We start from the raw sequence: 26,732 nt of genomic DNA on the forward strand, positions 1-26,732 counted from the left end.
TTAATTTATTTAGTCTTGCCTTCACTTCTTCCTGCGTTAAGTATTTAATATTACAGTTAGAAGATTGAGACTCTTCCGCCTCTGTAGTTTGCAACAGTGCTGTTTCTTTTGTGAAGACAGAAGCAAAGAAAGCATTTAATAACTCTGCCTTACCTTGGTCATCCACCATTGAGTTCCCATCCTCATCCTTTAGGAGTCCTATACAGTCAACCTTTCTTTTTTTAGAGTTAATGTACTTGTAAAACTTTTTTGGGTTAGATTTGATATCCTTAGCGATTTGTTTTTCAGCTTCAATCTTTGCCTGCCTAATTTATTTTTTACAATTTTTATTGCACTCCTTATAATTGCTTAGTGCAGCCTCTGTCCCCTCCTGTTTTAAGACCTTATAGGCATTCTTTTTCCTCTTCATTTTATCTTTAACCTTTCTATTCATCCATAGAGGCCTTTTTTTATTCCTAGACATTTTGTTTCCATATGGGATATACATACTACAGTATTGATTGAGTATAAGTTTAAAAGCTTGCCATTTCCCTTCAGTGTCTTCCCCTTGTAGTACATTATCCCAGTTCACCAAACTTAATGCCTGCCGATACTCGGATATCCTAGCTCTTTTTTCACTATTCGAGCTCGAATACGGAGCTTGAATAGTATTAGCTATCCGGGCTGTGCTATCCGAGCGCACTCGGATAGCAAGCAGCTATCCGGAGATATCCTAGCTATCCGAGCTCGAATAGCGTCACCAGCTCGGTTAGCGTCATGTCAGACGTCACCTCGAGTCCTCACAAGCGAATCAGCGGGCTCCCAGCCCTCTGACTGCAGCCAATCACAGAGGGGGAGCCTGGCCAAGCCCCCCTCTATAAATAGCGGGCGCCATGTTGCCTCACTCGTCCTGCTTGCGACTTACTTACTGACTGACTGTACTGAGAGATTGCTCCAGTGCTTTTTGTCTGTGTGCAAGTGCATTTATTGTGTTCTAAACTAAGCGTTTTTACACTCCAACACTTGATATTCAACTGTATTGCTTTGTATTGTAGATCGATTGTATTTTAGGCAGTTTAGTTTGTGTGATTAGGGTCTAGGGAGGGAGACTGTCACTGCTGCGGCTGCAGCCAGCAGCTAGACCCTGTGCCTAGGCAAGGCAGCCTGCCCTGCTCTGTGCTCTAGTCTCTAGTTACCTGTGCTCTCACCTGTCCTACTCTACTGTACTACTTCTGTGTTAGATAGATTTGTACTATTTTGTAGTTAGCAAGGCCCAGCTTTACTGTTATATACCTGTCCTGTATCTGCTCTCTGTAATCTAGTCACACCTGTTCTATTATTTAGCTAGATTCTTCTATTGTTTAGTTAGTACTGTAGTGTACTCTAGTCTGTGTATAGGGACCCTCCGTCACCGCGTTACCTAGGACCTTTGTGTGCACAGTGCACGTCTGCGCTGTCCGCACCCTCTCGTTAGTGCTACACCCGTCCTATTTGTTTATATTACTTCTATTGTGTATTCGCTGACTTGTACTGTACTATAGTCTGTGTATAGGGACACCGTCAGTCAGCGTCAGCTAGGGTCTTTGTGTGCGCACTGCGCACTCTCTCGTTAGCGCTACACCGATCTCTGCTGTAGAGTACACCTGTCCGTCAGCTCACACACCCACCACCAGTACCACCCCATTAAAGTACCCCACTTGTCCCACCCGCCTATACATAACTTTTTTTTTCCATTTGTATAATATTAAAAATATACGATGTCTGGCACTGGCAGCCGCGGTTTGGGCAGGGGCAGCAAGGGCATCGGCAAGAGAGGAGGTCGTGGTTGTGGCAGCCGCGCCACCACCACCACCATGCGCAGTTCTGCGTCTGCACCAGTAGCTATTCCGCCATTAGCCACTGGCCGTGGACGCCTTGGCCACCCAACAGCTGGGAGTCACGCTGCAGAGACACAGCAGCAGCAGCAGCGTGTGGCGCAGATGTTCCTCCCACCGCCAGGTCGTAGCCGTCCTATTGAGGAGAAGGACGCAGACTTTGTGGTGTAACTGATGGTGGATGAGCAGGCCACCATTAGCTCTGGAACCGAGTCCTCCACCCCCGCCACCACTCCTGTTCGCAAGAGCAGCAGCAGCGGCCCAGCACTGCCTGGGGGGAGGAGGAAGAGTGCAGTTCTCCAGCCCCAGCGGGCAACAACAGCACCCTGTCACTCAGCAGCACCTTCTTGTTATCCCCAAGCACAGCGGGGCTATGGAGTGCTGTTGCGGCAGAATTGGAGGAGGAAGAAATGCTGATGGGCACTTTGGGGGATGATGCTTTGGACAGTCAGACAGTGGTGACTGTCCCTCAGCCCATGCATGCAGAAGGGGAGTTTGTGGGGTCATCCCAGCAGGACATGTTTGCGGAGGGGGAGGATGATGATGACAGGGTGAAGGACAGAGACTGGGTGGCAGATCCTGAGGATGTCATCAGCTCTGAGGAGGAGGAGGAGGATGCGTCTATGGGCCTTGCTAGAAGGATCAGCATCGCAGGCATAGGCAGGATCAGAAGGGGGCGTGGTATGCAGGCCACACAGGGTGCTGATCCGGAGGCGGAGAGTTCTGCCAGTGCCACCAGCTGCACCAAGAACCCCCCCCCCCCCCAACCACCACAGGGAGACCATCGGCAGCAGCACCTTCCAGCCAAAGGGGCAACTTCACCTCCCCAATTTGGAGTTTTTTCACCCTGCCATATGTGGAGTGCAAGTATGCCACCTGCAACCAGTGCTGCCAGCAGCTCAGCAGAGGGATGGAGCCCTCTTCGTACGGCACCACCTCTCTGGTCAACCATCTGGCAGGGAAACACTTCCATGAGCATGAGGAGTTCATGAAGTTGAAAGAAGCTGGCAGTGGCAGACCCGCCACCACTGTGAAGCCGTCGGCAGCAGCCACCCGCCCTCCTCCACCTCCTCCAGCAGCACCAGCAGGAGTGCGTCAGCAACGCACTGCTCCCCCTCCCTCTGCAACTCCTGCCGTCGACAATGAGGCCTGTTCTGGCAGCCAGTCCTCAGTGGCCTCCTCTGCTTCCTCCAGTGATTCCCGTGCCAGCAAAAGGCGTCGCCAGACCCTGCTCAGCGACACCTTCCAGGAGGTGGTCAGGGTTCTGCCTCCCAGCAGCCGTCGCGTGCGTCAGCTGAACGGCTTGCTGGCATGGGCCATGTGCTCCCAACTCCTGCCTTATTCCCTTGTGCAGGAGGTCAGCGACATGCGTGCGCTCCTGATGTGTGCAGCCCCCGATTGGCCAATCCCCAGCCGACATTATTTCGCACGCACGGCCATCCCTGCACTTCACCGCTCTGTGATGGCCAATGTCGGGAGAGGGCTGGATCACGCGGTGGGTCAACGGGTCCACATCACCATGGACTCGTGGAGCAGCCGGTTTGGGACAGGCCGCTATCTGTCCTTCACCGCGCATTGGGTCAGCTTGGTGGAAGGGGGTGAGGAGGGGGGAGCAGCATCGGGCACTGTCAGAGCAGCAACAGCAACAACGCAGTGGGTGGTGCCACCATGCAGGGTCAGCGGAATTGCAGCAGGTTCCTCTGATCCGCTTCCATCCTCCGGCACACCAGCTCAAACCCCCGCCTCAGCAGCAGCGTGAAGCCCCGCCACTGCCAAGCGCTGCTGGAATTAGTCAGCTTGGGGAAAACCAAACTGATGGCGAACCATGTCCTGGCCAAACTCCGAGAGCAGGAGAGGAATTGGCTGACCCCCAGAGGCCTCAGAGTCGGAGAGGTGGTGTCCGACAATGGGGCAAACCTGGTTGCTGCAATCGGCAGGGGAGACCTGACCCACATCCCCTGCCTGGCGCACGTCCTGAACCTGGTAGTCCAAAAGTTCCTGCGGACCTACCAGGGGATGTACCGACACCTTGAGGTGGCAAGGAAGGTTGTGCGTCATTTCCGGCACTCGCCTGCAGCCGCAGCGAGCCTGGAATAGATGCAGAAGGAGCTGCACCTGCCACAGCACCGGCTCACGATCGATGTTCCAACTCGCTGGAACTCCACCCTGGCGATGTTGGAGCGTCTGGTTGAACAGAGGCAGGCTGTCAGCCAGTACCTTGCACTAGCAACAGTTGCCTCCATCACTGCATTATCTCCACGGAGGACTGGGGGCACATGCAGCAGGTGTGCTCAGTCCTGGCACCCTTCCTGCAGGCCACCAACATGGTAAGCAGGGACCATACAATGGTGTGCGAGTGGGTCCCCTTGGTGTGTGTGCTGGACAGAGCCCTGTATGCACTGCTGGAAGAGGGAGCGGTAGCCTTGGACCAGCAGGAGCTGCAGGCAGCTTCACAGGCCACCTCTGAGGAGGAGGGCTTGGAGTTGGTGGAGGTCCCTGACCTTGCTGCTGATGAGGGAAAGCAGCAGAGCGCAGCTGGACTGGTGAGGGGGTGGAGAAAGGATGAGGTGGAGGAGGCAGAGGAAGAGGAGGACAGCACTGTTGGCTCTGGGGCTGCCGATGATGTGCCAGCAGACGTGGCCAGACTCTTCCCAATGGCAGCGCACATGCTGAGGTGCCTGCGCAAGGACAAGATGAAGCAGAGGGAGGACATCTGGATCTGCATGATGCTAGACCCACGTCTGAAGGGGAAGCTCAGCCAGTTCCTGCCGGCAGGAGGAGACCGTGCGCAACAAATGAGGGATTTGCAGCTGTCCCTTGTTGAGCGCTTGGAGGAAGCCTTCCCTCAGACATCCACCCCCACTGTCCAGCCAGCACAGAGGCAGCAGCAGGTGCCTGCATCCACCAGCAGCAAGCGCACGCGCACCACAGTCCTGCTGTCTCTGACCAACGAGCTCTACATGAGTGTAGAGCTGCCAAGGACTAGAGAGGAGGTGCCTGCAGCAGCATCCTTCTCCAGTCACAGGCAGCGCTTGACCCGCATGGTGGCTGATAGGGATGCTGATTTGGATTCCGCGGAAATGCAATTTCCGAAATTCCGATCGGAAATTGCATTTCTGCATCAGAATGCGGAAATCGGCAATGCAAGTGCCGTAGGCGGATTTCCGCCGGAAATCGTGTCCGGGTTGAAAACTGTGCTGTCCCAATTGTGTATTGGACACAATGTGGGCTTCACGACCGCTGTCTGGAACCTCATGCTGTTTATTTACGGCCCTGGTACCACCGCTAGGAACCAGGGCCTATTATGTCTCGCTGCCTGCCCTCCTGCCTGCTGCCTGCCAGTCTGCCACACACTCAACCTCCTCATGCTGCCTGCTGCTGTATTTCTTCCTGCTGTCTGTGTCTCCACTGCCAGGGAACACATTGAAAGGTGTTGCTGCCCATGCGCCACCAGCTATTACGCTCAAAAATAGCTGCCTGCATTATTTTGAAAAAAAAATTGTAATTATTTTAGAGGTGTCCGGGTTGAAAACTGTGCTGTCCCAATTGTGTATTGGACACAATGTGGGCTTCACGACCGCTGTCTGGAACCTCATGCTGTTTATTTACGGCCCTGGTACCACCGCTAGGAACCAGGGCCTATTATGTCAGTTACATCACATTGCCTGACACACCACTACTCCTCCTCCTGTAGCTGCATTGAGCTTCTGCTGTCTGTGTGCTGCTACCACTGCCAGGGAGAACAGAAGAAGAACTATTTTCTGCTGGCAGCCTGCCACCTGCCCACCCACTCTCCTACCAGCTATTACCACACTACAAATTGCAACTACTTCCTCCTCCTGCTGATGTCTGTGTTTTACCACCGCCAGGGTACACAGAAAAAGGCGCTGTGGCTTGCAATGTGCCACTACCTACCTATTATGCCATCAACACAAATATAACTATGGTGTTATTAAAATAAAATATTTCCACAAATGAAGTAAAAAAAAATATTACAAAAGAAAGGAAAAGAAGAAGAAGAAGAAGAAGAAGAAGAAGAAGAAGAAGAAGAAGAAGAAGAAGAAGAAGAAGAAGAAGAAGAAGAAGAAGAAGAAGAAGAAGAAGAAGAAGAAGAAGAAGAAGAAGAAGAAGAAGAAGAAGAAGAAGATATAGAAAAAGAAGAAGAAGAAGAAGTAGAAGAAGAAGAAGTAGAAAAAGAAGAAGATATAGAAGAAGAAGAAGATATAGAAGAAGAAGAAGATATAGAAAAAGAAGAAGAAGATATAGAAGAAGATATAGAAAAAGAAGAAGAAGAAGAAGAAGTAGAAGAAGATATAGAAAAAGAAGAAGAAGAAGAAGAAGAAGAAGTAGAAAAAGAAGAAGATATAGAAGAAGAAGAAGAAGAAGAAGATATAGAAGAAGAAGAAGAAGAAGAAGAAGAAGAAGAAGAAGAAGAAGAAGAAGAAGAAGAAGAAGAAGAAGAAGAAGAAGAAGAAGAAGAAGAAGAAGAAGAAGAAGAAGAAGAAGAAGAAGAAGATATAGAAAAAGAAGAAGAAGAAGAAGTAGAAGAAGATATAGAAAAAGAAGAAGAAGAAGAAGAAGTAGAAGAAGAAGAAGTAGAAAAAGAAGAAGATATAGAAGAAGAAGAAGAAGAAGAAGAAGAAGAAGAAGAAGAAGATATAGAAGAAGTAGAAGAAGATATAGAAGAAGAAGAAGAAGATATAGAAGAAGAAGAAGAAGATATAGAAGAAGAAGAAGAAGAAGAAGAAGAAGAAGAAGAAGAAGAAGAAGAAGAAGAAGAAGAAGAAGAAGAAGAAGAAGAAGAAGAAGAAGAAGAAATAGAAGATGAAGAAGAAGAAAATGAAGAAGAAGAAGAAGAAATAGAAGATGAAGAAGAAGAAGAAGAAGATGAAGAAGAAATAGAAGATGAAGAAGAAGAAGAAGATGAAGAAATAGAAGATGAAGAAGAAGAAGAAGAAGATGAAGAAGAAGAAGAAGAAGAAGAAGAAGAAGAAGAAGATATAGAAGATGAAGAAGAAGAAGAAGATATAGAAGATGAAGAAGAAGAAGAAGATATAGAAGAAGAAGAAGATATAGAAGAAGAAGAAGAAGATATAGAAGAAGAAGAAGAAGAAGAAGATATAGAAGAAGAGGAAGAAGAAGAAGATATAGAAGAAGAGGAAGAAGAAGAAGATATAGAAGAAGAAAAAGATAATTGAAGAAGATACAAGAAGTAGAAGATAAAGAAGATTCGAGTAGAAGAAGATATAGAAGAGGAAGAAAAAGAAGAAAATATAGAAGAAGAAGATATAGAAGAAGATGAAGACAACGTAAATGAAGACTTCCAACTTACAACCATTTTGGACACACTTTCTCATGCAAACACTTTTCATGAAGTTAATTTAATATTTTTGATACCTTTTTTATAACTACTACATCACCACATAATCACTTGATGTTTTTCTTCATAAAAAAGGTGGTTTCATGCATCATTGACCTCCAATACAAGTTTTAAAAGCTATTTAAGGCCAGCTCAAATATTTTACTCGAATACAGACTCAAATAGTGACATTGGATATCCGAGGTCGAATCGGATATTCGAATATCGAACTTCGAGTGAATTCGGATAGTTTACTATCCGAATTCAACCAAACTCAAATAGGATAATGAGGTATCCGATCAACACTGGTGCCCATATATCTAGCGATGGGCAGATCGACCGAACAATAGATCTCTCTCTGATCCAATCTGATCAGAGAGAGATCTCTTGACTGCCAATACTAAACAAATATATTTGTCCAGTGTATTTGTGGAGAGTGCACCACCAGTTTGTTACTAAATGATGCATATGTGGTATCATTTTAACCGTGAAGAGTTGTAGAATAAATTTTAGTGTGTCCTAAAGCTTGGGCACACTTCACATAAAAAATGGGTAGGGAAAAACTCAATCCAACATAAAAATGTAATTTTCAACAATATGATTAAACTTGGGAAAGTCTTAGCAAAACTACAAGAGACATATGTGGTAACATTTTAAAGGGATACTGTAGGGGGGTCGGGGGAAAATGAGCTGAACTTACCCGGGGCTTCTAATGGTCCCCCGCAGACATCCTGTGCCCGTGCAGCCGCTCACCGATGCTCTGGCCCCGCCTCCGGTTCACTTCTGGAGTTTCTGACTTTAAAGTCAGAAAACCACTGCGCCCGCGTTGCCGTGTCCTCGATCCCGCTGATGTCATCAAGAGCGCACAGCGCAGGCCCAGTATGGTTTGTGTCTGCGCAGTACACTCCTGGTGACATCAGCGGGAGCGAGGACAAGGCAACGCAGGCGCAGTGGTTTTCTGACTTTAACCTCTTGACGACCAGCTAACGCCGATTGGCGTAAACTGGTCGTCTGCGGGTTACCATGAAAACGGCCGCTCCATGTCAGTTCACGGAGGGTGTCTCCGTGAACAGCCGGAGAGCCGCCGATCGCAGCTCTCCGGCAAAATGTAAACAGGCGGGGAAGAAATCCCCGCTGTTTACATCATACAGCGCTGCTGCTCAGCAGCGCCGTAAGGCAGATCGGCGATCCCCGGCCTCTGATTGGCCGGGGATCGCCGGCATATGACAGGCTGAAGCCTATCCTTCAATGCGCAGGACGGAACTCCATCCTGCGCATTACGGAGAGAGGGAGGGAGGGAGGTAAGGAGGAAGAGGGCGGAAATGGCTGCGGAGGGGGGCTTTGAGAAGCCCCCCACGCAAAACGCAGATGGCCGGCGGCAATCAGACCCCCCCAGCAGGACATCCCCCCAGTGGGGAAAAAAGGGGGGTAGTCTGATCGCCCTGCTGCACTCCTGATCGGTGCTGCGGGCTGTAGAGCCCCTGCAGCACCGATCAGTGAAAAATCCATTGGTCGGCAAGTGGTTAAAGTCAGAAATTCCAGAAGTGAACCGGAGGCGGGGCCGGAGCATTAGGGAGTGGCTGCGCCAACACAGGATGTCTGCGGGGGACCATTAGAAGCCCCGGGTAAGTTCAGCTCATTTTCCCCCGACCCCCCCTACAGTATCCCTTTAACCCCGATAAGTTGTAGAATGGAGTTTAGAGAGTTTTAGGGTTGAGGCCCATGTCTTGTGTATTCTTTTTTGTCACAAACAATCAAAAGCAATTACATTTTCACATAATCTGTACCAAATAAAAAACTTATAAAATGAAAACAAAGTGACAGAATATAAGAGAAAATACATGTATTGTTACCTTAGGAACTTGGCTTTTTAAATATGAATGCCATGCGGGTATATTACTATTAGTTTTGCAAATAAGGGAGCCATAACATACTTGGCGTAGGGGCACAAAAAGTATAAATCCAGCCTTGGTGGGGACAGAAATATAACATGAAAAAGGTTCTACTGTGCAGCATAGCTAAAGAGCAATGGGTCCCTTTGCAAGTTTTACATGGGGCCCCCTCAAGCACTCTATACAGAACAATTGATTTTGAGCACCAAAATCTGCCATGGTCAGCCAAAGTGTCAGAGACATGTAATCTGGGGAGAAGAACAGTAAGTTCATGATTACCACTATTCAAAGCACATATAAAGGTAAAAATTACTAACATAACATGGAAAGCTAATTCAGTGGCTGAAGGAGGGCCCCTCTGGTAAAGGGGACGGTCACAACCCATGCACCTCCTATTGCTAGGCCACTGGTCCTACCACTTCCCCATCTTCTGGAGTTTCCTTGTATAGACTCAGCTTGGACAGTCCCTGTATTCGGGGACGCCACAGATGTCAGCACTCTCACCTTTGGAATCATCCAGCCAAACTCCTGGTCATTCAGTCCGATGATGTACGGGACGGCGTTCATGTCCCCAGCAACCAGCAGCTCTTCCACCGGATTGGGTAGGACATGTCCATCCACACAGATTGGTAAAGCTAACAGTGACTAATGTGAGTTAAAGCAAAGGACAATGATTATTCTGTAAGCAGGGCATAAACATGTGACTATGGGCTCAATTCACAAAGCCTTATCGCACTCATTAAAGCAGAAAACAGATGATTTTACTGAAGATTTTATGAAATGTCAATTCACTAAGGCTGTGACCGCATGAAAAACTGAAATTACCAACCAATGATGTATATTACCAAGTTGTGAGCTAAATACCTCAGTAAATGTGAATTCACAGAGATTATATCACATGCGGTAACACAAGTGAGATGTTCGGTGTCTCCAGCCTGGAGCTGTCAGTAAATGTGAATTCACAGAGATTATCGCATGCGGTAACACAAGTGAGATGTTCGGTGTCTCCAGCCTGCAGCTGTCAGTAAATGTGAATTCACAGAGATTATCACATGCGGTAACACAAGTGAGATGTTCGGTGTCTCCAGCCTGGAGCTATCAGTAAATGTGAATTCACAGAAATTATCACATGCAGTAACAGGCACGTGCAGAGGGGGGTGCTCTGGGTGCCCAGGCACCCCCCCCCCCTTTTTAAAATCAGCAAAAAAGGCCCCTCTGATCACGCAAAATAAGCCATGCCCCCTACCGCGATAAGCCCCGCCCACCCGCGAGAAGCTCCGCCTCCGCCTGGGGCACTTTCAGGTGAAGAGGCCTGGATAGGAATCCTAGTGTGGCATACTGACCTCACCCTCCACCAAGGACCCATACTGACCTCTACCTCCCTAAGCACCCATAGTGACTTCTCCCTCACCCACAGGGACCTCTCCATCCACCTAGCACCCACAGTGACTTCTCCCTCCCCAGCACCCACAGTGACCTCTCCATCCACCTAGCACCCACAATGACCTCTCCCTCCACCTAGCACCCACAGTGACCTCTCCCTCCACCTAGCACCCACAGTGACCTCTTCCTCCACCTAGCACCCACAGTGACCTCTCCCTCCACCTAGCACCCACAGTGACCTCTCCCTGCACCTAGCACCCACAGTGACCTCTCCCTCCGCCTAGCACCCACAGTGACCTCTCCCTCCCACAGTGACCTCTCCCTCCCACAGTGACCTCTCCCTCCCACAGTGACCTCTCCCTCCACCTAGCACCCACAGTGACATCTCCTTCCCCAGCACCCACAGTGACCTCTCCCTCCATCTAGCACCCACAGTGACCTCTCCCTCCCCCAGCACCCACAGTGACCTCTCCCTCCACCTAGCACCCACAGTGACCTCTCCCTCCCCAGCTAGCAGTGATCCTGCCTACCCCAGCACCCACACTGACCTCTCCCTCCCCCAGCACCCACAGTGATCTTTCCCTCCCCCAGAGGCTACCCTCCTGTCCCCTGCAGCACTTACAGGGACCTCCCATCCCAAAAGCAGCGCCCACACTGATCTCTCCCAACACACAGCATCCACAACTACTCCCTCCTCCAATAACTACAATGACCTCTCCCAGCACCCACAGTGACCTCCCCTTCCTCCAGCACTCATACTGATCTCTTCCTTCCACAGAACCCACAGTGACCTACCCTTCCACCAGCACCCACACTGACCTCTACCTCCCCTAGCAGCAACTATGCCATTCATAGCAGTACCCACAGTGACCTCACACTCCCTGCACCCACCGCAATACCACCAAAATTCAGCACCCACATTACACTCAACCAGTAACCCCCACTATAGCAAGCACCCAGTACTTGCACCAAGCAACTTTCACCTAATACTTATATCCGACCTCCATATGGCACTTAGTACTTGCATCATTCACTCTATAGCTGGCACCCAGTACTCACACCCACTTGGCACAGTACTTGCACATTATCTGAACTCACATAAACCAGTACTAGCACCCAAAGTACCTGCACTCAGAATCCACATGACACACGATGCCCACCCATAGCTAGCACCTAGTGCAGGCAATGCACCAAGTATTCGCACCAATGTACCTGCACCCAACACCCACATGCTTCATCTGCAGTAGTTCCAGTTGCACTAAGCCTCCACTTGGTGCCCAGCACAAACACCAAACACTCACATATGACATCCAGTACTTGCACCCAGAACTCACAAGGGCTTGAGTAACTGCAATCAACACCTACATGATGCTTGACACCAACCCATACAGCTAGAATGCACATGACACCCTGTGCCAGCACCCAGATCCCACATGGCACCCAGCTTCTGCATTTAGCACTCACATGACAACAAATACCGCACTAGCCAGCACCCATTACCCAGATGTTACCATGTACTTGCTCCCAGTACCCACTTGGCACTCAGTATTTGCACCTAAGACCCACATGACACCCTATAACCCCCATAATCAACACCCACATGGCATAGTACTCACACAGCACAAAGTTCCAAAGCCATTATATGCACCTAGTATAGGGTGACCATATTTTGATTTCCAAAAAAGAGGACGATCACAACAGCATGTGGGCGTGGTCATGGGTGGGGCCAAATATACAAGACCTTAGCAGTGTGCTGTTCAACTTCGTGGGCATGGAGGGACGTTTTTTTTTTCCAGACCACATGGTCGAGGGCCGGCCAACCACAAAATGCAATCAGATTCTCAGAAGAATTTCCCACAAAATGCAATGAGATTGGCAGATTCCCCCACAAATGTGCGGACAAGGTATATGTCCGCAGTATAGGTTAGATAGGAATATGGCCCCAGTATAGGTTAGATAGGAATATGGCCACAGTATAGGTTAGATAGGAATATGGCCCCAGTATAGCTTAGAATCTCAGGCCCTTATGCTCCCACAGGCTGGCCACACAGCAGTGACTTCACTGCTAACTCAGGCCCTTATGCTCCCACAGGCTGGCCACACAGCAGTGACTTCACTGCTAACAACTCAGGCCTTTATGCTCCCACAGGCCGCCCACACAGCAGAGTGACTTCACTGCTAACTCAGGCCCTTATGCTCCCACAGGCTGCCCACACAGCACCAGCGTGACTTGAATCAATTTCACTGACACTGACAGACTGAACTCAGGGCTCAGGCTGTGCTGCTGAGCTGCTCCCACAGGTCACACACAAACAGCACCAGTGATCAGCCCAGCGTGAGTCCCACTGAACTCAGGCTGTCTCTGGCTGTCTCCACCCCTCTGCTCTGCAATTTGCTCTGTCTCAGTGGATGGGGCGGCTGGAGGTGGAGCAGAGCAGCAGGAAGGGATTGACTCACTGCCTAGCCCGAGGAAGAGCCGTTTGAGTCAGGTGCTGAATGAGATGAGCCGAACACTGGGAGCCCAAGCTGCAGAAGAACAGCTTGCAGAGAGAGAAGATCCACTGAGGCTGAGATGAGCCAAACACTGTGAGCCAGCGACAGAAGAACCACTTGCAGAGATCCACTGAGGCTGAGATGAGCCGAACACTGCAAGCCCACGCAGCAGAAGAACCGTTTGCAGAGAATCTCTGCAAATGGTTCTTCTGCCTTGGGCTCGCTGTATTCGGCTCATCTCAGCCTCAGTGGATCTCTGCAAGCAGTTCTTCTGTTGCTGGCTCACAGTGTTCGGCTCATCTCAGCCTCAATGGATCTCTGTAAGCTGTTCTTCTGCCACTGACTCGCAGTGTTCGGCTCATCTCAGCCTCAATGGATCTCTGCAAGCTGTTCTTCTGCCTCTGACTCGCAGTGTTCGGCTCATCTCAGCCTAAATGGATCTCTGCAAGTGTGTTCGGCTCTCCGGACAGATCAAATATCCGGGAGGACAGCCCGGACAGGTCTGAAAAAGTGGACCTGTCCGGGCAAAAGAGGACACATGGTCAGCCTAACCTAGTACCCATCCATGGCCAGCACTCAAATAGCAACCAGTACCCACCCTTGGTCTGAACCCATATGAGACTCAGTTCTCTCCCATGGCACACATCCAGACCACACATGGCACTCCCTACTCACTCATGTCCAACACTCACATGGCTCCCTGTACCAATTAGCACTCACATGGCACCCACTATTGTTTATCACCATCTGCTACTCATTCAGCACCCAATACAGCATAGCATCCACTGCAAATAAACACCCAATACAAACTGGACCTTGGTACCCACAGCAGCTTGACACGGACTGTACTTTGGCACATCGGCACCCACTGCAAATTAGCACAAACTGGACCTTTGCGTCTTACCACCCACTGCATCTGGGCACCCACTGCACCTTGGCACTTACTGCAGTTTTGCATCTACTAATGCTTAGCAACCACTGCATATTGGCAACCACTGCTTCTTTGCCTGAAAAGAAGCTTGGGTGCTGATCTAGAGGGACAGAGGTCCCAGTAATGAAAGGTGACTCCATGCCTACATCAGGCTCCACTGTGCCCACTCTAATAGTGCGCACCTATGACTGCTGATCTGAGGGTGGTGGCACCAAAGAAGTTGGTTGGAAGAAGACACAAAGTCTGCCTGATACTTCTATAAAGGTGTGTGTGTGTGTGTGTGTGTGTGTGTGTGTGTGTGTGTGTGTGTGTGTGTGTGTGTGTGTGTGTGTGTGTGTGTGTGTGTGTGTGTGTGTGTGTGTGTGTGTGTGTGTGTGTGTGTGTGTGTGTGTGTGTGTGTGTGTGTGTGTGTGTGTGTGTGTGTGTGTGTGTGTGTGTGTGTGTGTGTGTGTGTGTGTGTGTGTGTGTGTGTGTGTGTGTGTGGTGGGGGTGGGGGTGGGGGTTAAGACTGCCTAGTGCTTTCTGGAGAAGGGGTATTACATACACAATTTAGCACGATTTATCGATTAGGGCCCCTTTTTCAAATTTGAGCACCCCCCCTTGAGAATCCTCTGCACGGCCCTGTGCAGTAACACAAGTGAGATGTTCGGTGTCTCCAGCCTGGAGCTGTCAGTAAATGTGAATTCACAGAGATTATCACATGCGGTAACACAAGTGAGATGTTCGGTGTCTCCAGCCTGGAGCGGTCAGTAAATGTGAATTCACAGAGATTATCACATGCGGTAACACAAGTGAGATGTTTGGTGTCTCCAGCCTGGAGCTGTCAGTATCAATCAGCCAATCAGCCAATGCTATCTTTATCACATCTTTCATCCATTCTCCCTGCACTGCAATGATCCAGCAAATAACGCATGAAATACCGCATGAGGTACAAATCTTAGGCCAGGGTCACATTTAGCAGGATCGCATGAGTTTTTCAATGTGTTCTATGGGGACAACTCATGCGATTCTGCTAAGTGTGACCCTGGTCTTAGTGACTTCTCATGTAATTGTGTAATTGTTGTGCTTACACCTACATTTCCCCGATAAAATGTATGTAAAATTAAACCATTCCTGAAAAAAAAAAGAATGGAAAGAAAGCCTAGATTGTTCTGAAAAAAACTATTAATGTATCAGTTTGATGGCATAAGATATAAAAAGTTATTGCTTTATCAACACTGACACAGTCAAAGCAGCAAAATTGTCAGGAATCTCAAGGGGTAAAAGCCCGGAACCTGAAGTGGTTGGTTAAAGTGAATGGAAACCGCATTTAAAAAAATGAGACAGATACTTACCCAAGGAGAGGGAAGGCTCTGGGTCCTATAGAGCCTTCCCGCTCCTCTCCTGGTCCCCTCGTTCCAGTGCTGGCTCGCCCGGTAGCAGTATTTGACAAATTTAGTCAAATACTGCTTTATCCGACCGAAGGAGGCTTCAGAAGTCTTCAGGGAGCCTGAGTGCTCCTGAAGAAGGGCGGCCCTGTACTGCAACTGCACAAGCACGCTCTCTTGCACGCTCACGCATGTGCAGTATGGAGCCGCACGTCTTCGGGAGGACACAGCTCCCGAAGACTTCCAAATACCCTTTCGGGGGGTGGGGGGGATTGAAACGAGGGGGAGCCAGCACAGGATACAGGGAACCGAGAAAGGAGATGCAAGGCTCTATATGACCCAGAGCCTTCCCTCTCCTTAGGTAAGTATTTGCTTCATTTTTTTTAATGCGGTTCCCATTCACTTTAAGAATACAGGCAGGGGCCTTGGGTGCAGGAACATCCCAAGTATTGTAAACTGATATCCAGGCAACTCTGACATCCCCTTGAAGTTGGTGAGCACAAAGTATACACATATTATTTTATCTGAAAACTGAGACGGTGTATGGGCAGATCAACCAAGAGACACATCTCTCTCTGATTGAATCTGACAGGAGAGAGATTAGCTGCCTGTCCATACACGGCGGGCCGATTCCTGATCAATTTAAACATGAAATCTCTCAGGAATTAACCTGTAATGCTGCATCCTCCCCCCAATGCCCCCGGCACGCCCCCCCCCCCCCCCCCAGTGTAAAATGTGCCCCCTGGTGCCCTGTGTAGTATACTTTACTCATCAGTGTCCGTCCTCATACATGTGGTTGCCAGCGTAACGTGGACGAGTGTCACTGCATGGGGCACATTTTACACTAGAGGGGACAGTGCTGGGGGTTCTGTTGTGTTCATCGCTCGTCCCGATATCACACGGTGTTACTACCGTGCACCAGCAAGTCGGCCCTACATCTGGCAGCATGTCTGATCGATACATGCGACCAATTTCGTCCTGAATCAGTAATTCACTACATAGTGTAGCCAATGTCACGATGTAAATATACATAAAGGGTCAGAATTTAGAAAATACAGAATATTTTGTGTACAGTATTTTCTATTTTTTTCAATCTTTTTTTCTCCGCTCTCATGTTCCTTTTGTTCTGTTTTCCATTTTGTTCTCCACCTCTCACTATGGGACTGAGCCCACTAACCAGGGCCATGCAGAGGCTCATTGGGCCTGATTCACAAAGCGGTGATAACTCAGTTATCACGCCTAAAAGACTTTAGGCATGATAGCCTTTGCACCACACTGGTGAAAAGCCAGTTTAGGCGTGATAAGTTTAGGTGTGATAAGTTAGGGTGTGATAAGTTTAGGCATGCTAAGTTTAGATAAGTGTAGATAGCGTGCAAAGTCCCGCACACAAAGCAGCGCCATTAAACTCTATGCGAAATGCACCAGACTTCGCTAGCGCAAAACTTTTGATCAGCTGTGCACTGCGGTGCTAACGCAGTTGGTGCTTAAACTTATCATGCCTAAACTTATCACACCTAAACTTATCATGCCTAAACTGAGTTTAGGCGTGATAAAGGGCTTTTCACCAGGGTGCTAACTGTTAGCACCGCTTTGTGAATCAGGCCCCTTAAGTGGGGGATGCTCACATTTAAAAAAGGGGCCTCACAAACGCTCCTCCCCCCCCTCCCCCTCATTTCTGGCTATGGGGTATTGGTTGTCATGTGGGTGCTGAACACAGTTGCTAGGTGTCATGTGGGTTCTGGGTGGGAGAGGGTATTGAGCATCATGCGGGTGTTAATTGCAAGTACTTAGTGCCAAGTGAGATCTGGGTGCACATACTGGATGTCATGTGGGTGATGGGTGCAGGTACTGGGTGTGAAATGGGTGTGAATACCTGGTGCCATGCCTGTACTGGGTGCTGGCTATGGGTGGGCTTTGGGCGCCACATGGGTTTTGAATGCAGATACTTTGGGTGCAGGTACTGGTTAAGTGGATGCTTGGAGCAGATAGTGGGGGCCATGTGGAGGCTGTGTGCAGGTGTGAGTACTGGGTGCAATGTCAGACCTGGGTGCAGCATGAGTACTTGGTTCCAGCTATGGGGGGGAGGGGTGGATGTTGGGAGAAGTAGAGGTCAGTGTGGGTGCTGCAAGAAGTGATTGGGGGTGCTGGGGGAGGGATAGGTCTGTTTAGGTGCTGGAGGAGGTCACTATGGGTGCTGCAGGGAACAGGAAGCATACTGCTGAGGACAGGAAGGGGGCTGCTGGGGGAGAGGAAAGTCAATGTGAGTGCTGGGGGAAGGAGGGGTCAGTGTGGGTGCTGGGGGAGGCAGGATCACTGCAGTGCTAATGCTGGGGAGGGAGAGGTCAGTGTGGATCCTATGTGGAGGGAGAAGTCCCTGTGGATGAAAGGATGAGGGAGAGGTCACTGTGGATACTGGGGGAGGGAGAGGTCACTGCTGTCAGACAGACACTATCTTACCTGCTCCCACACAGCTGTGGAAATGGTTAAACTAGGATTCCTGTATGGCACCTCTATACTCCAAAGTGTCTCAGATGGGGAGGAGCTTTATGCGGGTGTAGTCGGGGCTTCCCACAGGAAGGGGCGGTGCTTATTGCTGCCTTTTTATGGGAACTTAAAGAGGGGGGTGCTTGGGCACCCAGAACCCCCCCTCACATTCCTGCCAATAACGCAGTTGTGTCCGCTTCTGTCTGCTTTTCAGCTTTAATAACATTTATGTGTAACTGAAAAGCAGACATAACTGTGTCAGTGGGCACAGGCCCTATTTATCTGTTCTCTGTTTGCATTTATCTTTCTATATTTTATTTGCAAACTATGATGCAACTATACACCCTCAACATTAAAGTCATCAAGTTTGGGGCATACAAATTACTGGTTTGATATCTGAAACAGAGAAAGGAAAAAGAGGAAATAAAATTATACAACTTTGATTCAGCTAGAAGGAAGTGTGCAAGAGCTAATCAGGACTGCCGATCTGTTAACCAACAATTGATGGTGTTACACATTTGCCAGTTAAACAGGATTTCCTACAGTATAAGGCTAACCTGCTACATTTCCACACTGCCCTTGCTGATGCTAAGCAAGAATACTTTACTAATCTCATCAGAGCACAAGCTTCCAACCCCCGGCATATTCTTTGCCACTTTCAACTCCCTGCTTAAACCCACTCCCCCCACCCTTTGTTTCCACCCTCTCTGCCAAGTATTTAGCCACCCACTTAACCAACAAAATTGTCTTCATTCGTCAGGAAATATCCAGCCTTCAATCCTCACCTCCCATCCAGCTCCTCCACCATCTTATCCTCCACTCACCTCATTCAGTCCTACTACCATTGAGAAAGTCAACCACCTACTGCAGACTTCCCATACCACTACCTCCCCCCTTGATCCCATCCCTTCTGACTTACCCTGTTCTCACTTCCCGAATTTGGCCCCAGTCCTCACTTCCCTGTTTAACCTCAGCCTATCCACAGGCACATTCCCCTCAAGTAGGCCACTGTACTACCCCAGCTCAAGAAACCCTCCCTCAACCCGTCTACTACCGTCCAAATACCGCCCTATCTCCCTCCTCCCCTTTGCCTCAAAACTCCTTGAGCGTCTGTTTCACAAACGCCTGACCCAGTACCTCAATGCCAACTCCCTGCTAGACCCACTGCAATCTGAATTTCGGCCTGCCCACTGAACTGAATCAGCTCTCACCAAAGTGGACAATGACCTTGACTTAGCAAAGGCTAAAGGCAAGTACTCCATTCTTCTCCTCCTTGACCTTTCAGCAGCTTTTGACACAGTGGACCATCCCCTACTCCTCCAGTCCCTCTAGTCCATGGGCATTCATGACCTCGCTGTGGCCTGGATTTCATGCTACCTCTCCAACCACACCTTCACAACCTCATTCAATGAGTCCTCATCCACCCCCAACCACCTCTCGGTAGGAGTCCCCCAAGGCTCGGTCCTTGGCCCCCTACTGTTCTCCCTATACACATCCTCCATTGGCAAGGTTATCTCCTCCATGGGTTTAATTATCATCTGTATGCAGATGACACCCAGATCTACCTCCACACCCCTGACATATCCATCACTACCATGGACAAGGTCTCCCCTCCTGCCTATCAGCCATTTCCTCCTGGATGTCTGCTAGGTTCCTCAAACTAAATCTGGGCAAAACGTAATTTATGATCTTTCAACCCTGGCCATCCCTGAACCTTCCAGATGTGAATGTCACTTTTAACCACACTACCATTCGCCCTACCTCTCAAGCCCTTGCATTTGAAGATCACATTTCACTCAAAGCTGGTCAATTATAAGATGTAACAATATAAGACAGGTGAGGTCACATTGTGGTCAGCATCCTACCATGGCATTACACATCTCGGTGATTTCTTCTTCAGTTTTCTCCATTAGGCAGTCTAACAGAGCATCGTAGGGACAGCCAGAGATATTAGCCACATACTGCAGAGGAAAACAGATTACAGAATTATTTCAGCTTTGCATAAAGTGAAAGTGAATCCCACACCTGAAACAAGCATGCAGATAATTGTGTCACATCTGACAATGATGTCAGAAACATATCCGCTGCATGCTTGTTCAGGGTCTATGGCTAAAAGTATTAGGCAGAGGATCCGCATGACAGCCAGGAAACTGGTATTGCTTAAAGGGAAATTAATATGGCAGCCTCAATAGCCCTCTTGCTACAGTTCCTTTAACCTCCTGAGCGGTATGGACGAGCTCAGCTCGTCCATCACCGCCGGAGGCTGCCGCTCAGGCCCTGCTGGGCCGATTTTCCTCAAATAAAAAGCAGCACACGCAGCCGGCACTTTGCCAGCCGCGCGTGCTGCCTGATCGCCGCTGCTCTGCGCCGATCCGCCGCGAGCAGCGGCGAAAGAGGGTCCCCCCAGCCGCCTGAGCCCTGCGCAGCCGGACCAATCAGTTCCGGCCAGCGCTAAGGGCTGGATCGGAGGCGGCTGACGTCAGGACGTCGGCTGACGTCCATGACGTCACTCCGCTCGTCGCCATGGCGACGAGGAAAGCCAAACAAGGAAGGCTGCTCATTGCGGCCTTCCTTGTTTATTCTGGGCGCCGGAGGCGATCGGAAGAACGCCTCCGGAGCGCCCTCTAGTGGGCTTTCATGCAGCCAACTTTCAGTTGGCTGCATGAAATAGTTTTTTTTTTATTAAAAAAAACCCCTCCCGCAGCCTCCCTGGCGATCTCAATAGAACGCCGGGGAGGTTAAAGCAAATCTAAAGTGAAAATAAACTTACGATATAATGAGTTGTATGTGTAGTATGGCTAATAAATAGAACAGGATAATAAATAGAACATTAATAGTGCTAGCAAAGCAAACTTATTTTCAGTTATATAGCTTTATTTATAACATTGCATCAGACTGCCACAGTACAGTTTAGAATCCACAGTCTCTAATTTAAGCTGTAAAACTAAGCAGAACTAATGACCCTTTGAACCTTCCTGCAGTAAAACCTTATCTCAAGCTGTCTCTCATTGTTTCTTGACAGTTTAAAGTGAACCAGAGAAAAATCACCCTCATGTATTTTACCATATATATCAATGGGAACATTAGAGAAAACACTTACCCTGCTCTCTGTTTCATTCTTCACTGCTCAGCCTGCTTGTTACCAGCCCTGATAAAATCCCCAACTGAGCAATCAGTCTGGCTTTGCTCAGGAATCATTATAGCGGAGTCATTATAGCAGAGCCAGAAGGGGGCAGACTCAGCTATAATGATTCCTGAGCAAAGCCAGACTGAATGCTCAGTCAGGGATTTTATCAGAGCTGATAACAAGCAGGCTAAACAGTGAAGAATGAAACAGAGAGCAGAGTAGGTGTTTTCTCTAATGTTCCTACTGATATACTGTATATGGTCAAATACATGAGGGTGCTTCATCTCTAGTTCACTGTAAGTGCTTCAGAAAACAGGACAGAGTTTGACCAAGGAACTTTTTCAACCAAGTTAGTCGACTAGCTCAGAGAAGCTCTTTTGCATAGATAGCAACTCTTCTTTAACTTTTTCTGTACAGGAAAACAGCATGATACTCTTTTCTTTGCTACTAACATTCTATTTAATATCTGTACTACACATAACGGGCTTGATTCACCAAGCGGTGCAAAGTGTTTGCACGCTGGTGAAAAGGCCCTTATCACGCCTAAACTCACTTTAGGCATGATAAGAAGAAACTCGCGTGAAGTTACCACGCGTATGCGCGTACGCGCGTAAGTGCGCGCGCAGCACCCGACGCTTCGCGCAAAGCTCCCATTAAACCCTATGGGACTTTGCGCGCGCGGTAACTTCGCGCGAAGAGCAGGAAAAAGCGGTGATAACTCAGTGGTGAAAAGGTCATCACGCCTAAAGTCTTTTAGGCGTGATAACTGGGTTATCACCGCTTTGTGAATCAAGCCCAACATTTGTTATCTCATAAGTTTATTTCCGATACAGATATGTTTAATGCAGTGTCTTTAAAGTGGCATTCAATCTCCCCAGGATTTCTTTTCAAAAAGTGGTTCAATTCATTGCAAATCATTTTCAAGCATTTTTTTGTACTTCCTTTTTTTTTAATATTGTATTCAATCCAGGTTACTGTATTGAATTCAATAGAAAAATAAAATAATGGCAGTAATGACAGTATTTGTATAGCGCCTTTCTCCAGTTTCCCGCCAGAAGTTGATGACGCTGTGTGACCCTGGCGTCATCAACAACGATCCCCAGGGAACATGTCATTGCCGAGGGAGAAGCAAATCTGCTTAGGGATATGGAAGACACTGGGGAAGCTATCGGAGGTACATGACAAGGGATCAGCACGCCAATGGTGAGTAAAAGCCGACACGAGTATAACTGGGAGGGAGAAGGCGCCCCAAAAAATAACCATGGATGTAATAAATATAAAATGGCTTACCTCTAACAAGAAGGGGCAACGCCAATATAGGAAAGAAATTTTAATAATCAGACACAAAAACGATAACGCGCCTAAAAGATTTTAAGCGCTCCAAGCTTTGCACCTTGGCTACCCAGACACGGCTTTATTTGAACGGAGGAAGCAGACTGTGCTCCGCGAAACGCGTTATCGTTTGTGTGTCTGATTATTAAAATTTCTTTCCTATATTGGCGTTGCCCCTTCTTGTTAGAGGTAAGCCATTTTATATTTATTACATCCATGGTTATTTTTTGAGGAGCCATCTCCCTCCCAGTGATATTGTTTACAGCCCCCTAGCCAGGCCCGGCCCTAGACTTTTTGCCGCCTGAGGCAAGCTTTAAAGAGATTGTCGCCCCCCCCCCAAGCCGTGGGTGTGAGGGAACGCCTGAGCTGGAGGGGATAGCGGGCAGGAAGGGGGTATTGGGCCTAGCGGCGGGGAGGGGGGTCGGACCCCCCTCCTCCCTCGCCTGGGTCCCCCGTCCTCCGCTCCCCTCCAGCTTTAAAAAGTTATGTCGCTGGCTGCAGCTATTGTAAGAGGCAACGGACGGGGATCACTCACCTCTTCCTCGTTCCAGCCTGCACTCCACTGATGTCACTTTCTGCTACGCCGCAGGAAGTGACGTCAGTGGAGCGCACGCTGGAATGAGGAAGAGGTGAGTGATCCCGCCCATTGCCTCTTATAGCTGCAGTCAGTGACGTAACTTTTTAAAGCTGGAGGGGAGCGGAGGACGGGGGACCCAGGCGAGGGAGGGGGGGTCCGACCCCCCCTCCCCACCGCTAGGCCCAATACCCCCTTCCTGCCCGCTATCCCTTCCAGCTCGGGCGGCCCCCCACACCCACGGATGGGCGGGTGCTGCCCCCCCAGGAGTGCTGCCTAAGGCAAAAGTTTCACCCCGCCTCATGGGCGGGCCGGCCCTGCCCCTAGCAGAGGTTGCTGTCAATTGTTTGTTTTGTGTACCCAAACATTTGTTTTTTCTGGAGTGCGACCCATACATTTGAAGACAAAGAACCCAAGTGGGGATGGGATTTTCTCACTTGTTTTTATACTGTGGTTACTGGTCTTGCAACCCACCTTCAGATGTAGCGAACGGTTCGCGGCGAACTTTGGGGGTTCACGTTCGCCTGGACCAAGCGAACTATCGCGAAAGTTCAATTCGCCCCATAATGCACTATGAGGGTCAACTTTGACCCTCTGCATCACAGTCAGCAGGCACATTGTAGCCATTCAGGCTACACTAAGCCCTGGAGCCCCCCCCCCCCTTATATATGGCAGGCTCCGGCGGCCATTAGCCTCACTCGTGTGCCTGCTAGAGACAGACTAGGGACAGCTGCTGCAGACTTGTTCTTCTAGGGACAGATTAGTTAGGTTCTTGGCTGCTTAGCTTGCTCCTGGCTGATTATTATTGCTTTTATAGCACCCCTCTTTTCAGAGCTCATCCTTTATTTTTTTTATTTTTTTCTGTGTGTCAAACTGACACTTTTGTTGCATGCACAACATTGCTAATTGATAGTGTGTGTGCCACTGCCAGCAGCCCAGTACATTCAGTGACTGCCTGTGTGTGTGACAGGGAGCTGCACATTGTACTATCCAGTACTGCATATACCCAGTACCTGTTGTGTTTACTTAACCCACCTCATCACTGCATATACCCAGCTTTGTGTTGAGTGAACCCAGCTCACTGCATCTAACTACCTGTTGTGTTGAGTGAACCCAGCTCACTGCATCTAACTACCTGTTGTGTTGAGTGAACCCAGCTCACTGCATCTCACTACCTGTTGTGTTGAGTGAACCCACCTTACTGCATCTAAGTACCTTTACTGTTCAGTGAACCCACCTCACTGCATCTCACTACCTGTTGTGTTGAGTGAACCCACCTCACTGCATCTAAGTACCTTTACTGTTCAGTGAACACAGCTCACTGCATCTCACTACCTGTTGTGTTGAGTGAACCCACCTCACTGCATCCAAGTACCTTTACTGTTTAGTGAACCCACCTCACTGCATCTCACTACCTGTTGTGTTGAGTGAACCCACCTCACTGCATCTAAGTACCTTTACTGTTCAATGAACCCAGCTCACTGCATCTCACTACCTGTTGTGTAGAGTGAACCCACCTCACTGCATCTAAGTACCTTTACTGTTCAGTGAACCCACCTCACTGCATCTAAGTACCTTTACTGTTCAGTGAACCTACCTCACTGCATATAACTACCTGTTGTGTTGAGTGAACCCAGCTCACTGCATATACCTAGCATCCCCCCGAGATGGACAAAATGGACAAACCAGGTAGAGGAAGAGGTAGAGGCAGACCCAGAGGAAGGCCACCAGGCACTGGGCAGGTCTGTGCGAGGTGGTGTTGCTGTGATTTCATGCGGACCTGTCCCAAAATACAGTGCTCAGAAAATTGTCAGGACGTGGTTGAGTATTTAACACAGAAGACCTCATCTCCCGCAGCCAGTGCCACCAGCGCTAATACAAGCACCACATCTGCTGCATTTGACACTTCGCAGGAGTTATTTGGTGGTGGTGATGAAATCACTGATTCACAGCCACTACTGCAACAACAAGAAGAAGGCGCAGTTACCCCACCTCATACGTCTGAGTTAGGTGGCGATAGTATGGACGTAACGTGTGAGGAGGGGAATGATGAACCACCTGAAGTTGGTGCAGTTGAGGAGGTGTCTGAGGAAAGCGAAGCTGGGCAGGAGGATTATGATGACGATTATACGGATGCCACGTATGTTCCCAGTAGAGGAGATGACCAGGGGGACAGTTCAGAGGGGGAGTCAGAGAGGAGTAGGAGGAGACGACTCCATGATAGAAGCAGAGGGAGCTCGTCCTCAGAAACAGCTGGGGGCAGTGTCCGGCGCCATGTATCGCCAGCTATGGACAGCCAGCCAACATGCCCTTCAACGTCAGCTGCTGATGCCACCGTAGCGCCATCACCCCAGGGGGGCTCAGCGGTTTGGAAATTTTTTAACATGTGTGCCTCAGATCAGAGCAAAGCCATCTGTTGTCTCTGCCAGCAAAAATTGAGCCGTGGAAAGGCCAACTCTCATGTAGGGACAAGTGCCTTACGAAGGCACCTGGAGAGAAGGCACAAACAGCTATGGCAAGAACACCTGAGGAAAAGCAGCACCAAAAAAAAAGCCACCCTCCTTCTCCTCTTCCTCCTTCAGGTGCATCGTCTTCATCCGCTTTCTCCCTTGCACCTTCACAGCCACCCTCCTCCACACCGCCTCTTCCCTTGAGCGGTTCCTTCTCCTCTGCCCACAGCAGTACCCAGCTGTCTGTGAAGGAAGTATTGGAGCGTAAGAAGCAAATGTCTGCCAGTCACCCTCTTGCCCGGCGTCTGACAGCTGGCGTGCCGGAACTATTAGCTCGCCAGCTATTACCATACAAGCTGGTGGAGTTGGAGGCTTTCCGTAAGTTTGTGGCCATTGGTACACCGCAGTGGAAGATACCAGGCCGCAATTATTTTTCACAAAAGGCCATACCCAAACTGTACCGTGCAGTTGAGAGGCAAGTGGTGTCATCTATTGCGAAGCGCGTTGGGTCAAGGGTCCACCTGACCACGGATGCCTGGTCTGCCAAGCACAGGCAGGGCCGCTACATTACGTACACAGCCCATTGGGTCAACCTGGTGACCGATGGCAGCAAGCAGGGAGTACGTGGCTGCGCAGCGGACCGACTTGTCACACCTCCACGGCTTGCAGGCAGGCCTCCAGCCACCTCCTCTTCGCCTGCTACCACCTCTTCGCTGTCGTCATCCTCCTCCTCCTTGGCTGGTGCCGCAATCTCCTCTCCAGCTACAGTCCCCGCACCCCAGGGACTATGCTGCATGCCAGGTACGACGATGTCACGCAGTGTTAGACATGTCTTGCCTGAAAGCGGAGAGTCACACTGGAGCAGCTCTCCTGGCTGCTCTTAACAAACAGGTGGAGCAATGGCTGACCCCGCACAAGCTTGAGATCGGCAATGTGGTGTGTGACAACGGCAGCAATCTCATTTCTGCGTTGAATTTGGGAAAGCTGACACACATACCCTGCATGGCACATGTGCTGAATCTGGTCGTGAAAATACCCCCATGTCTCCCTGTGTGCGTGATGCAGAGTGCGCATTGGAAGCTAAGCTTCCAAAACGGCAGTTTCTAGGCTAAATTTCTTTCAGGGCAAGGGTGTAAAAATTGCACTCCCAATCCCCCCCACCCGTGGGCTCAAAAGCGTTATTTGTGATGTGGTATTTAGCCCCTAGTATAGGTATCCAGGTATAGGTGCTCCCAATATAGGTATCCAGGTATAGGTGCCCCCACTAGGTATAGGTGCTCCAGTCTAGGTAGCCAGGTATAAGTGTCCCCAGTACAGATAGCCAGATATAGGTGCCCCTTGAGTATAGGTTAGCCAGATATAGGTGCCCCTGTGGAGGTTAGCCAGCCATAGGTGCCCCAATATAGGTTTAACAGCTATAAGTTCTCCAGTATAGGTTGCCAGGTGTAGGTACCACAGTATCGGTAAGCCAGGTATAGGTGCCTCAG

The 26,732-nt window shown here is 49.3% G+C and overlaps 1 protein-coding gene across 4 annotated transcripts in view; it reads right to left on the reverse strand.

Moving 5' to 3' along the window:
- The window catches only part of LOC137537693 (fatty acyl-CoA hydrolase precursor, medium chain-like), a 138,766-nt gene that overhangs the window by 20,025 nt on the left and 92,009 nt on the right, over positions 1-26,732 (reverse strand). For all 4 annotated transcript variants that reach the window (XM_068259624.1, XM_068259626.1, XM_068259625.1 and 1 more), the window contains 2 exons: positions 19,628-19,723; positions 9,609-9,749 (listed from right to left, as the gene is read on the reverse strand). In XM_068259624.1, the coding sequence (XP_068115725.1) occupies positions 9,609-9,749; positions 19,628-19,723 (237 nt within the window). The remainder of the gene's footprint in view (positions 1-9,608; positions 9,750-19,627; positions 19,724-26,732) is intronic.

The sequence above is a fragment of the Hyperolius riggenbachi genome, chromosome 11, assembly GCF_040937935.1.
Source record: "Hyperolius riggenbachi isolate aHypRig1 chromosome 11, aHypRig1.pri, whole genome shotgun sequence".
NCBI lineage: Eukaryota > Metazoa > Chordata > Amphibia > Anura > Hyperoliidae > Hyperolius > Hyperolius riggenbachi.